The sequence below is a fragment of the Lethenteron reissneri genome, unplaced genomic scaffold, assembly GCF_015708825.2.
Source record: "Lethenteron reissneri isolate LAM-NWPU_2019-01 unplaced genomic scaffold, ASM1570882v1 scaffold_1638, whole genome shotgun sequence".
Classification (NCBI taxonomy): Eukaryota; Metazoa; Chordata; class Hyperoartia; order Petromyzontiformes; family Petromyzontidae; genus Lethenteron; species Lethenteron reissneri.
The window spans coordinates 2736993-2750163 of record NW_026891375.1 but is presented as its reverse complement, the minus strand read 5'-3'; the positions used below and the strand labels follow the sequence as shown (position 1 = coordinate 2750163).

At 60.5% G+C, this 13171-nt stretch overlaps 1 protein-coding gene across 2 annotated transcripts; it reads left to right on the top strand.

Moving 5' to 3' along the window:
- The first annotated feature begins 3344 nt into the window (after positions 1–3344).
- LOC133362913 (gamma-tubulin complex component 3 homolog) lies at positions 3345–10353 on the top strand. Of its 2 annotated transcripts, XM_061581890.1 has the most exons (7): positions 3345–3415; positions 4845–4981; positions 6932–7020; positions 7699–7830; positions 8705–8845; positions 9435–9554; positions 10135–10353. In XM_061581890.1, the coding sequence occupies exons 2-7, from the start codon at positions 4948–4950 to the stop codon at positions 10297–10299; spliced, it is 681 nt and encodes a 226-aa protein (XP_061437874.1). In that variant the 5' UTR covers positions 3345–3415; positions 4845–4947; the 3' UTR covers positions 10300–10353. The 2 variants fall into 2 exon arrangements, with proteins under 2 accessions (XP_061437874.1, XP_061437875.1); XM_061581891.1 differs by lacking the exons at positions 3345–3415; positions 4845–4981; positions 6932–7020 and adding an exon at positions 7394–7507.
- The last annotated feature ends 2818 nt before the right edge of the window (positions 10354–13171 follow it).

Here is a 13171-nt window from a genome sequence, read left to right as displayed (position 1 = left end):
GGGGGGGACACGACGCACGTGGTGGGGGGGACACGACACACGTGGTGGGGGGGACACGACACACGTGGTGGGGGGGACACGACGCACGTGGTGGGGGGGACACGACGCACGTGGTGGGGGGGACACGACACACGTGGTGGGGGGGACACGACGCACGTGGTGGGGGGGGACACGACGCACGTGGTGGGGGGGACACGACGCACGTGGGGGGGGGACACGACACACGTGTGGGGGGGGACACGACACACGTGGTGGGGGGACACGCACGTGGTGGGGGGGACACGACCACGTGGTGGGGGGGGACACGACACACGTGGTGGGGGGACACGACACACGTGGTGGGGAGGGACACACACGTGGTGGGGGGACACGACGCACGTGGTGGGGGGGACACGACGCACGTGGTGGGGGGGGACACGACGCACGTGGTGGGGGGGGACACGACACACGTGGTGGGGGGGACACGACACACGTGGTGGGGGGGACACGACGCACGTGGTGGGGGGGACACGACGCACGTGGTGGGGGGGGACACGACGCACGTGGTGGGGGGGACACGACGCACGTGGTGGGGGGGACACGACGCACGTGGTGGGGGGGACACGACGCACGTGGTGGGGGGGGACACGACGCACGTGGTGGGGGGGGACACGACACACGTGGTGGGGGGACACGACGCACTGGTGGGGGGGACACGACACCTGGCGGGGGGGGACACGACGCACGTGGTGGGGGGGGACACGACACACGTGGTGGGGGGGACACGACGCACGTGGTGGGGGGGGACACGACGCACGTGGTGGGGGGGACACGACGCACGTGGTGGGGGGGGACACGCAGACGTACGTGGGATGGGTAGACACGCGTCCGTTTGCCATCCTGCGATTCTTCACAGATCTCACCCCGTGTGTCTCTCCGTGTGTCTCCCCGTGTATCGTGTCTCTCCGTGTCTCCCCGTGTCCCCCACCGTGTGTCTCCGTGTGTCTCCCCGTGTGTCTCCCCGTGTCTCACCGTGTCTCACCGTGTCTCTCCCGTGTCTCCCCGTGTCCCCCGTGTCTCACCGTGTCTCCCCGTGCCCCCCGTGCTCCCCGTTCTCCCCGTTCTCATCGTCTCTCACCGTGTCTCCCCGTGTCTCCCCGTGTCTCCCCGTGTCTCCCCGTGTCTCCCCGTGTCTCACCGTGTCTCCCCGTGTCTCCCCGTGTCTCCCCCTGTCTCCCCGTGTCTCACCGTGTCTCCCCGTGTCTTTTCGTGTGTCTCCGTGTCTCCCCGTGTGTCTCCCCCTGTGCCCCTCGTGTCTCCCCGTGTCTCCCCGTGTCTCACCGTCTCTCACCGTGTCTCCCCGTGTCTCCCCGTGTCTCACCGTGTCTCACCGTGTCTCACCGTGTTCCCCGTGTCTCTTCGTGTGTCTCCGTGTCTCCCCGTGTGTCTCCCCGTGTCCCCCGTGGCTCCCCGTGTCTCCCCGTGTCTCCCCGTATCTCACCGTCTCTCACATGTGTCTCACCCGTGTCCCCCGTGTCTCCCTGTGTTTCACCGTCTCTCCACCGTGTCTCCCACGTGGTCTCCCCGTGTCTCCCCGTGTGTCCCCGTGTGTCTCCCGTGTTGTCTCCCCCGTGTGTCTCCCGTGTGGCTCCCCGTGTGCCCCTCGTGTCTCCCCGTTCTCCCCGTGTCTCCCCGTGTCTCCCCGTGTCTCCCCGTGTCTCACCGTCTCTCACCGTGTCTCCCCGTGTCTCCCGTGTCTCCCCGTGTCTCCCCGTGTCTCACCGTCTCTCACCGTGTCTCCCCGTGTCTCCCCGTGTCTCCCCGTGTGTCTCCCCATGTGCCCCTCGTGTCTCCCCGTGTCTCCCCGTGTCTCACCGTCTCTCACCGTGTCTCCCCGTGTCTCCCCGTGTCTCACCGTGTCTCACCGTGTCTCCCCGTGTCTCTTCGTGTGTCTCCGTGTCTCCCCGTGTGTCTCCCCGTGTGTCTCCCCGTGTGCCCCCCGTGTCTCCCCGTGTCTCCCCGTGTCTCCCCGTGTCTCCTCGTGTGTCTCCGTGTGTCTCTCCCCGTGTGTCTCCCCGTGTCTCTCCGTGTGTCCCCGTGTGTCCCTCCATGTCTCCCCGTGTGTCCCCGTGTGTCTCCCCGTGTCTCCCCGTGTGTCTCCCCGTGTGCCCCTCGTGTCTCCCCGTGTCTCCCCGTGTCTCCCCGTGTCTCCCCGTGTCTCACCGTCTCTCACCGTGTCTCCCCGTGTCTCCCCGTGTCTCACCGTGTCTCACCGTGTCTCACCGTGTCTCACCGTGTCTCACCGTGTCTCCCGTGTCTCTTCGTGTGTCTCCGTGTCTCCCCGTGTCCCCCCGTGTCTCACCGTATCTCCCCGTGCCCCCCGTGCTCCCCGTGTCTCCCCGTGTCTCCCCGTGTCTCACCGTCTCTCACCGTGTCTCCCCGTGTCTCCCCGTGTCTCCCCGTGTCTCACCGTGTCTCACCGTCTCCCCGTGTCTCCCCGTGTGTCTCCGTGTGTCTCTCCCCGTGTGTCTCCCCGTGTCTCTCCGTGTGTCCCCCCATGTCTCCCCGTGTGTCCCCGTGTGTTTCCCCGTGTCTCCCCGTGTGTCTCCCCGTGTGCCCCTCGTGTCTCCCCGTGTCTCCCCGTGTCTCCCCGTGTCTCCCCGTGTCTCACCGTCTCTCCCCGTGTCTCCCCGTGTCTCCCCGTGTCTCCCCGTGTCTCACCGTCTCTCACCGTGTCTCCCCGTGTCTCCCCCGTGTCTCTTCGGTGTGTCTCCGTGTCTCCCCGTGTGTCTCCCCGTGTGCCCCTCGTGTCTCCCCGTGTCTCCCCGTGTCTCCCCCGTGTCTCCCCCCGTGTCTCACCGTCTCTCACCGTGTCTCACTCTCTCCCCCGTGTCTCCCCGTGTCTCACCGTGTCTCACCGTGGTCTCCCCCCGTGTCTCTTCGTGTGTCTCCGTGTCTCCCCGTGTGTCTCCCCGTGTGCCCCCCAGTGTCTCCCCGTGTCTCCCCGTGTCTCCCCGTGTCTCCCCGTGTCTCCCCGTGTGTCTCCGTGTGTCTCTTCTCCCCCGTGTGTCTCCCGTGTCTCTCCGTGTGTCCCCGGTGTGTCCCCCCATGTCTCCCCGTGTGTCCCCCCGTGTCTCCCCGTGTGTCTCCGTGGTCTCCCCGTATCTCTCCCCGTGTGTCTCCGTGTCTCCCCGTGTCTCCCCGTGTCTCCCCGTGTCTCCCCGTGTGTCTTCATGTGTCTCTCCCCGTGTGTCTCCCCGTGTGTCTCCCCGTGTCTCTCCGTGTGTCTCCGTGTCTCCCCGTGTCTCCCCGTGTCTCCCCGTGTGTCTCCCCGTGTGTCCCCGTGTGTCTCCCCGTGTGTCCCCAGGTGTCTCCGGGAGACACGGGCTGGGACGTGTTCAGCCTCGATTATCACGTGGACGGCCCCATCGCCACGGTAACGCTCGAACGCACAGCCTGGTCCATTCTCCCCCCCCCCCCAGCGTGACTCAGCTGACAAATCCGGCAGAGCTGCGTGGACAGGCTGCTGTGTGTATGACGAATCGATCCTCTCACTGCTGCCACTGTCGTTAGGGCTGATCCTATAACTCTCGCTGGGACTGCTCTATCTGGCAAAGGTGCTGCTGTTCTGCTGACAGTATAGGTGCTGCTGCTGTGTCTGACAAGCTGCTGCTGCTGTTATAGCTGATCCATTAACTGCTTCTGCAGCTGCTGCAATGGCTTGATCGTGTAGCTGGCTGCTGCTGCTGCTATGGCTGATCCATTAACTGTTTCTGCAGATGCTGCAATGGCGTGATCGTGTAGCTGATGCTGCTGCTTGCTATAGCTGATCCATTAACTGCTTCTGAAACTGCTGCAATGGCTTGATCGTGTAGCTGCTGCTGCTGCTACTATGGCTGATCCATTCACTGCTTCTCCAGCTGCTGCAATGACTTGATTGTGTAGCTGCTGCTGCTGCTATGGCTGATCCATTCACTGCTTCTCCAGCTGCTGCAATGACTTGATTGTGTAGCTGCTGCTGCTGCTATAGCTGATCCATTAACTGTTTCTTGCAGATGCTGCAATGGCTCGATCGTGTAGCTGATGCTGCTGCTGCTATGGCTGATCCATTAACTGCTTCTGCAGCTGCTGCAATGGCTTGATCGTGTAGCTGCTGCTTGCCGCTATGGCTGATCCATTAACTGCTTCTGCAACTGCTGCAATGGTTTGATCGGTATCTGCTGCTGCTGCTATAGCTGATCCATTAACTGCTTCTGCAGCTGCTGCAATGGTTTGATCGAGTAGCTGCTGCTGCTGCTATGGCTGATCCATTAACTGCTTCTGCAGCTGCTGCAATGGTTTGATCGTGTAGCTGCTGCTGCCGCTATGGCTGATCCATTAACTGCTTCTGCAACTGCTGCAATTACTTGATTGTGTAGCTGCTGCTGCTGCTATTGCTGCTGTGCCGGGTACGGGTACGGGTACCCGTTTGCGACCCTGGTGCGGTCGGGTACGGGTAGGCCGTGAGTCACTGGTGAGTCACCGTTTGTCACTCATTTCCCAACGTCTTGTCTCTTCTCACAATTCAAGTTCCTAGAATCAACCCACCCGCGCCTGCAACATGGCTTCATCCCAGAGGTCGCAATCAGGTACCCGATACCCGTACCCTACATGATACCCGGCCGGGTACGGGTAGGGTACGGGTACCCGTTTGCGACCCTGGTGCGGCCGGATACGGGTACGAGTAAGGGAATCAAAACCCGTTTGCGACCTCTGATTAGCGCCATGAGCGCGCTATCCGAAGGTCACGTGAGCCTGTGTGTCGGGGCTTGACCGGTTGGTGATGGCTGGCGGGCGGGCGGGGGGGTCCCTCGTTTCGTGCGCAGGTGTTCACGCAGGAGTGCATGATGCAGTACCTGCGCGTGTTTAACTTCCTGTGGAGAGCCAAGCGCATGGAGTAACTCGCTCACCGACATCTGGAAGGCGCAGATGTGTCACAGCAAGCTTCTGCGCAGCATGCCTGGTGAGCGGCGATGGTGGGGGCGGGGTGGGGGGGCACGGGCCGAGGGGTGAAGGGGGGGAGACCAGAGGTCGCAACCGGGTACCCGATACCCGTACCCTACCCGATACCCGGCTACCCGTACCCGGTCAGGTACGGATGGAGCATTGTCTTTGAGTTGTGCGCCTTTTGGCGTCATCTGGTCCAACACCATGTGAGACTAGGCTCTAAGGAAAGCTGTCTCGGGTGTGGACCAATCAACTTCAAGGACAGTGCAGACATTATCAGAGTTATGTTTGTTGTTTGCATTATGGCTGCAGGTATTGTGGTCAATGCAAACATGACTCCTTGTAAAAAGGTGTCAGGTTTGTTGCCAGGTAAAAGGGTAAAAAAACTTTTATCGTCTTCCCAATGTCGTATCGACTGCAAACTTGGTATAGGTCCGTCATACTGATGACAACACGATATTCTATCATTGAAAATTAAAAAAAAATATTTTTAAACAATCTTTTTTACGGCTCCAATTGTCCACGCTCTCAACTCACGTTGCCCTGCCAATCACCACGTGGTCCCTGACGTCACGGCAAGCCTCGGAGCCACGCCCAGGGGCGGGGCATGTGGAAGGAGGGGAGGGGCGATGGGGGAAGGGGGCAGGGGGAGGGGCAGCTCGGACAGTACATTTCATTAAAGCGTGTTTTTTAAATATTTTTTGTATAATAGTAACTCAATTTTAACCCACTTCCCAATGTGGTATCGACTGCAAACTTGGTATACTTGTGTCGTACTGATGACAATACCATATTCTATCATAAAAATTCGAAATATATATTTTTAAACATTATTTTTTACACGTTATGTTTCGGCTTGGGTATAATTGTCCACGCTCAACTGACGTTGGCTGTACATCACCACGGCCCCTTACGTTGTGGCAAGCTACGGGGTCACTTCCTGGAGTCGTGGAGTTCTGCCATTACTAGTACATTCCATGAAAGCGTGTTTTTAATAAAGTTTTTAAAAATATGACTTATCTCCCCTCTCCTCCCCTCCTCTACCCTCCCCCTCCCCTACCCTCTCCACCCCACCTCACCCCTCTCCTCCCCCCCCTCTCCACCCCACCCCTCCTCTACCCTCCCCTACCCTATCCACCCCACCCCTCCCCTCTCCTCCCCTCCTCTCCCCTCTCCACCTCACCCCTCTCCTACCCTCCCCTCTCCACCTCACCCCTCTCCACCCCACCTCACCCCTCCCCTACCATCCGCTAACCCTCCCCTCCCCTACCCTTTCCTCCCCTACCCGCTCCACCTCACCCCTCTCCTCCCCTCCCCTCCCCTCCCCTACCCTCTCCACCCCACCCCTCCCCTCTCACCATCTCCCTCCCCTCCCCTCGCCACCCCTCCCCTACCCTTTCACCATCTCCCTCCCCTCCCCTCCCCTCCCCTACCCTCTCACCATCTCCCTCCCCTCTCACCATCTCCTCCCCTCCCCTCCCCCCTCCCCTCCCCTACCCTCTCACCATCTCCCTACCCTCCCCTCCCCTCTCCACCCCTCCCCTACCCTCTCACCATCTCCCTCCCCTCCCTCCCCTCCCCTACCCTCTCACCATCTCCCTCCCCTCTCACCATCTCCCTCCCCTCCCCTCCCCTCCCCTACCCTCTCACCATCTCCCTCCCCTCCCCTCTCACCATCTCCCTCCCCTCCTCACCATCTCCCTACCCTCTCCTCCCCTCTCCTCCCCTCCCCTCTCACCGTCTCCCTCCCCTCCCCTACCCTCTCCACCTCACCCCTCCCCTCTCACCATCTCCCTCCCCTCCCCTACCCTCTCCTCCCCACCCCTCTCACCATCTCCCTCCCCACCCCTACCCTCTCCACCTCACCCCTCTCCTCCCCTCCCCTCCCCTCTCTACCCCACCCCACCCCTCCCCCCCCCCTCTCCACCCCTCCCCTCTCACCGTCTCCCCTCGTGCCTCTGGCCAGAGCTGTCGGGCGTCCTGCAGCAGAGCTACGTGCTGGCGTCCGAGATGATGCACTTCATCCACCAGATGCAGTACTACATCACCTTCGAGGTGAGTGAGCGCGTGGGGGGGTCAGTGTGTGACTGTGTGTGTGGGCGAGTGTGTGACTGTGTGTGTGGGGGGGTCAGTGTGTGACTGTGTGTGTGGGGGGGTCAGTGTGTGACTGTGTGTGTGGGCGAGTGTGTGACTGTGTGTGTGGGGGGGTCAGTGTGTGACTGTGTGTGTGGGGGGGTCAGTGTGTGACTGTGTGTGTGGGGGGGTCAGTGTGTGACTGTGTGCTACAGATGCAGTACTACATCACCTTCGAGGTGAGTGAGCGCGTGGGGGGGTCAGTGTGTGACTGTGTGTGTGGGTGAGTGTTGGTGTGACTGTGTGTGTGGGGGGGGGTCAGTGTGTGACTGTGTGTGTGTGGGTGAGTGTGGGTGAGTGTGTGAGTGTGTGCTACAGATGCAGTACTACATCACCTTCGCGGTGAGTGATCGCGTGGGTCAGTGTGTGACTGTGTGTGCTACAGATGCAGTACTACATCACCTTCGAGGTGAGTGAGCGCGTGGGGGGTCAGTGTGTGACGTGTGTGTGAGTGACGCGTGGTGTGTGACGTGTGTGTGTGTGACGCGTCACAAGTGCGTGTGTGAGTGTCGCGTGGTGTGCATGTGTGACGCGTGGCATGTGTCTGTGTGTGTGTGACACGCGTCACGAGTGCGTGTCCCGTCTCTCTCGGCCCGCCAGGTGCTGGAGTGCTCGTGGGACCGCCTGCTCACCCAGGTACGAGCGGCACCTGACCTGGACCATGTGATCGCGGCCCACCAGGAGTTCCTCTCCTCCTGCGTCTCTCGCTGTCTCCTCGACGCAGACTCACGGGTACCACGCTGACTCACGGGGGGGGCGGTGTGTGGGGGGGGGGGCGGGGGGGGGGGTGTGTGGCAGAGGTCGCAAACGGGTATCGGGTACCCGATTGCGACCTCTGGGATGAAGCCATGTTGCAGGCGCGGGTGGGTTGATTCTAGGAACTTGAATTGTGAGAAGAGACAAGACGTTGGGAAAATGAGTGACAAACGGTGACTCACCAGTGACTCACGGGTACCACGCTGACTCACGGGGGGGGGGGGCGGTGTGTGGGGGGGGCGGTGTGTGGGGGGGGGGGGCGGTGTGTGGTGGGGGGGGCGGTGTGTGGGGGGGGGGTGTGTGTGGGGGGGGCGGTGTGTGTGGGGGGGGCGGGGGGGGGGGCGGTGTGTGGTGGGGGGGGGCGGTGTGTGTGGGGGTGGGTGACTCCATGCGCCCGTGTCCACGGCCGTCTGAGGTCGCAACCGGGTACCCGATGCGTCAGGGTCGGTATCGAACCCACGACCCCCTGTGTACCAGGCAAGGTAGTCAACATCTCCTAGCCAACGTGGCACCCTCGGTAGTGTAGCGGTTAGCGCGCTGCGCTATGAACCCGGCGACCCGGGTTCGATTCCCGCTCACGGCCAACACCAGTGACGATTATCTGAACCGGTCCGGGGCCTCCCCTAGGTCGACTCAGCCTGAAATGAGTACCTGGTGCGGTGTGTAAACATTGTCACTAGGGAGACAAAGGCGGTCGGTCGTGGTGCTGGCCACCCACCCCCTCGTGTGCCGTTCCGGCCTTCATAGGTGCTCGCTAACAGCACTTGCCCCTACAGTCTGTTAAGGCTATACGGGGGATCTTTGTCTTTATCTTTGTGCGTGTGTGTGTGTGCGTGCGTGGCGCGTGCAGCTGATGCTGGCCCAGCTCAGGGCGATCTTCGACCAGATTGTGCAGTTCCAGGCGGCGCAGGAGGGCATGCAGCGCACCGCCCTGCAGGAGCTGCAGCTGCGCCTGCAGCACCAGGAGGAGGTCGCGGGGCGCCAGCGCTCGGTAACCAAGACAACAGGGCCACAGGCTCCGGTGTGGGGGATAGCCTCCGCGGAAAGTCGGGGCCTGCGTGCGTGTGTGCGTGCGTGCCTGCGTGTGTGTGTGTGCATGCGTTCCTGCGTGCGTGTGTATATGTGCGTGCCTGTGTGCGTGTGTATGTATGTATGTATGCCTGTGCCTGTGCGTGTGCGTGTGTATGTGTGTATGTATGCCTGTGCCTGTGCGTGTGCGTGTGTATGTATGTATGTGTGCGTGCGTGCGTGCGTGTGCATGTATGTATGTGTGTATGTATGCCTGTGCGTGTGCGTGTGTGTGTATGTATGTATGCGTGCGTGCGTGCGTGTGTGTGTATGTATGTGTGCGTGCGTGTGTGCGTGTGCATGTATGTATGTGTGTATGTATGCCTGTGCGTGTGCGTGTGTGTGTATGTATGTGTGTGTACGTGCGTGTGTGTGTATGTATGCGTGCGTGCGTGCGTGTGTGTGTATGTATGTGTGTGTGCGTGCGTGTGTGTGTATGTATGCGTGCGTGCGTGCGTGCGTGTGTGTGTATGTATGTATGTGTGCGTGCGTGTGTGTGTGTGCGTGAGCAGGGCGAGTGGGGCACCACGGAGGCGCGAGAGCGTCACGAGGAGCTGAGAATCTCCGAGTTCCGTTCCCATTTTGTGTCCAAGACTCGCTCGCAACTCCGTGTGCTCACGCAGTCCTACCAGGTGCAGCCTCCTCCTCCTCCTGCTGCTGCAAACGGGTTTTGATTCCTTACCCGTACCCATACCCGGCCGTACCCGGCCGTACGGGTATCGGGTACCTGATTGCGACCTCTGGGATGAAGCCACGTTGCAGGCGCGGCTGGGTTGATTCTAGGAACTTGAATTGTGAGAAGAGACAAGACGTTGGGAAATGAGTGACAAACGGTGACTCACGGCCTACCCGTACCCGTATCCGGCCGGGTGGGGATGGGCTGGGTGGGGAGGGGCTGGGTGGGTAGGGTGGGGAGGGGCTGGGTGGGGAGGGGCTGGGTGGGGAAGATGGGGAGGGGCTGGGTGGGTAGGGTGGGGAGGGGCTGGGTGGGGAGGGGCTGGGTGGGGAAGATGGGGAGGGGCTGGGTGGGGAGGGTGGGGAGAGGCTAGGTGGGGCTAGGTGGGGAGTGTGGGACTGGGTGGGAGGGGTGGGGCTGGGTGGTGAGGGGCTGGTCACCCCGTGGTGCCCTTATAAAACTCAACGTTTAACCGACTCACGCCGGCTTGTGCCCGCCCTCACAGTCTCCGCCCGTGTCCCCGTGTCTGCGAGCAGGACATCGTGCAGCAGTTCCTGGTGATGTTGACGCGCAGCGCCGACGAGAGTCTCCGCTTCCTCTCGTTCCGCCTCGACTTCAACGAGCACTACCGGGCGCGCAACCCTCACCTGCGCCTCTCCCTGGGCAGCGCACGCAGCCAGCGCCGGGCGCCACCGCACTGAGAGAGACGGGGAGAGAGACGGGGGGAGACGGGGAGAGGGGGAGAGAGAGAGGGAGAGAGACGGGGAGAGAGAGGGAGAGAGAGACAGAGACAGACACAGAGAGAGACACAGAGAGAGACAGAGAGAGACAGAGAGAGAGACAGAGAGAGACAAAGACGCAGAGAGAGACAGAGACACAGAGAGAGACAGAGACACAGAGAGAGATACAGAGAGAGACAGAGACACAGAGAGAGACAGAGACACAGAGAGAGACAGAGACACAGAGAGAGACAGAGACACAGAGAGAGACAGAGACACAGAGAGAGACACAGAGAGAGACACAGAGAGCGACAGAGAGACACACACAGAGAGACACACAGAGAGACACACAGAGAGACACAGAGAGAGACACAGAGAGACACGGAGAGAGACACGGAGAGAGACACAGAGAGAGACACAGAGAGAGAGCACCAGCCCCGGCGCGACCCGTCGCCCTGTCAAAACACAACCTCGGCTGACGTCCCGAGATTTGCGCTCGAAAGGTCAACAGGTCGCGTGTAACAACCGCGGTGCCTTGCCGGTCTCTTCAAGGGGCACGAACCACCGTCAATGCGCGCTACGTCAAGAGATCGGGGCGCCGTGCGTGGCTAGGAGATGTTGACTCCCTCGCCTGGTCTACAGGAGGTCGTGGGTTCCATCCCGACCCTGACGACGCCTGCTGCTGCTGCTGTATATTTGGAATCTGCGTCTCTCTCTCTCAACATCATCGCAGTTGCGAGATGTTAACTCCCTCGCCTGGTGCGCAGGAGGTCCTGGGTTCGATCCCGTCTCTGAGGCCTGCTGTTTATTTATAGTTTGAATCTCTTATCGTCATCACGGTGGCTAGGAGATGTTAACTCCCTCGCCTGGTGCGCAGGAGGTCCTGGGTTCGATCCCGACCCTGAGGCCTGCTGCTGTATATTTGGAGTTTGCGTTTCTCTTCTCACCGTGGCCGTGTGGATTTTTCTCCGGGAACCTGCGGTTGCTCCCCCTCCCCCCACGCTTAGAATCAACGTCGCTAGAAATGTCCACGCCACTCGGCCGATTGATCGTTTGTAATGAGCGGGTCGCTTCTGGAAGAAGAAAAAACAAGAGCCGGTGGACCCACGGCGCAAGAGACGACTGTCGCACGCGCATACCGACACGCGTCAGAGGTCGCAACCGGGTACCCGATACCCGTACCCTACCCGATACCCGGCTACCCGTACCCGGCCGGGTATCGGGTATCGGGTACCCGATTGCGACCTCTGGGATGAAGCCATTTTGCAGACGCGGGTGGGTTGATTCTAGGAACTTGAATTGTGAGAAGAGACAAGACGTTGGGAAATGAGTGACAAACGGTGACTCACCAGTGACTCACGGCCTACCCGGCTACCCGTACCGGGTACCCGTTTGCGACCCTGGTGCGGCCGGGTACGGGTACGGGTAAGGAATCAAAACCCGTTTGCGACCTCTGACCCGCGTCGACCGCACGGGCACCGCGTGTGGGTCTCCTTGCAGCGCCCCGCTAAGGTCGGCACGACGCACCGGGGGGGGGGGGGGGGGGGGCCGGCAAGACCGGCGTGTTGGTGATGGTCGTCGTCGTGAGCGAGGGGGAGGGTCGAACTCGCGAGGGAAGGGTTCGTGGCGCGGCGTGCTGACACACGCCGCACACATACACCGTACACATACACCGTACACATACACCGTACACATACACCGTACACATACACCGTACACACATACACCGTACACATACACCGTACACATACACACCGTACACACACACCGTACACATACACCGTACACATACACCGTACACATACACCGTACACACATACACCGTACACATACACCGTACACATACACACCGTACACACACACCGTACACATACACCGTACACATACACCGTACACATACACCGCACACATACACCGTACACATACACCGTACACACATACACCGTACACATACACCGTACACATACACACCGTACACACACACCGTACACATACACCGTACACATACACCGTACACACACACCGTACACACATACACCGTACACACACACCGTACACATACACCGTACACATACACACCGTACACACATACACCGTACACACACACCGTACACATACACCGTACACACACACCGCACACATACACCGTACACACACACCGTACACATACACCGTACACATACACCGTACACACATACACCGTACACACACACCGTACACACACACCGTACACATACACCGTACACACACACCGTACACACACACCGCACACATACACCATACACACACACCGTACACACACACCGTACACATACACCGTACACATACACCGTACACACACACCGTACACACACACCGCACACATACACCGTACACACACACCGTACACACACACCGTACACATACACCGTACACATACACCGTACACATACACCGCACACACACACCGTACACACACACCGTACACACACACCGTACACATACACCGTACACACACACCGTACACACACACCGCACACATACACCGTACACATACACCGTACACACACACCGCACACATACACCGTACACATACACCGCACACACACACCGCACACACACACCGCACACACACACCGCACACACACACCGCACACACACACCGTACACACACACCGTACACACACACCGTACACACACACCGTACACACACACCGCACACACACACCGCACACATACACCGTACACATACACCGTACACACACACCGTACACACACACCGTACACACACACCGTACACACACACCGTACACACACACCGTACACACACACCGTACACACACACCGTACACACACACCGCACACATACACCGTA

Bases quoted from the DNA above. Each gene is read 5' to 3' on its own strand.
- LOC133362913 (XM_061581890.1), top strand. From the start codon at position 4,948: ATGTGTCACAGCAAGCTTCTGCGCAGCATGCCTG. The intron at 4,982-6,931 runs GTGAGCGGCGAT...GCCTCTGGCCAG, and splicing joins GCTTCTGCGCAGCATGCCTG to AGCTGTCGGGCGTCCTGCAG. The intron at 7,021-7,698 runs GTGAGTGAGCGC...TCGGCCCGCCAG, and splicing joins AGTACTACATCACCTTCGAG to GTGCTGGAGTGCTCGTGGGA.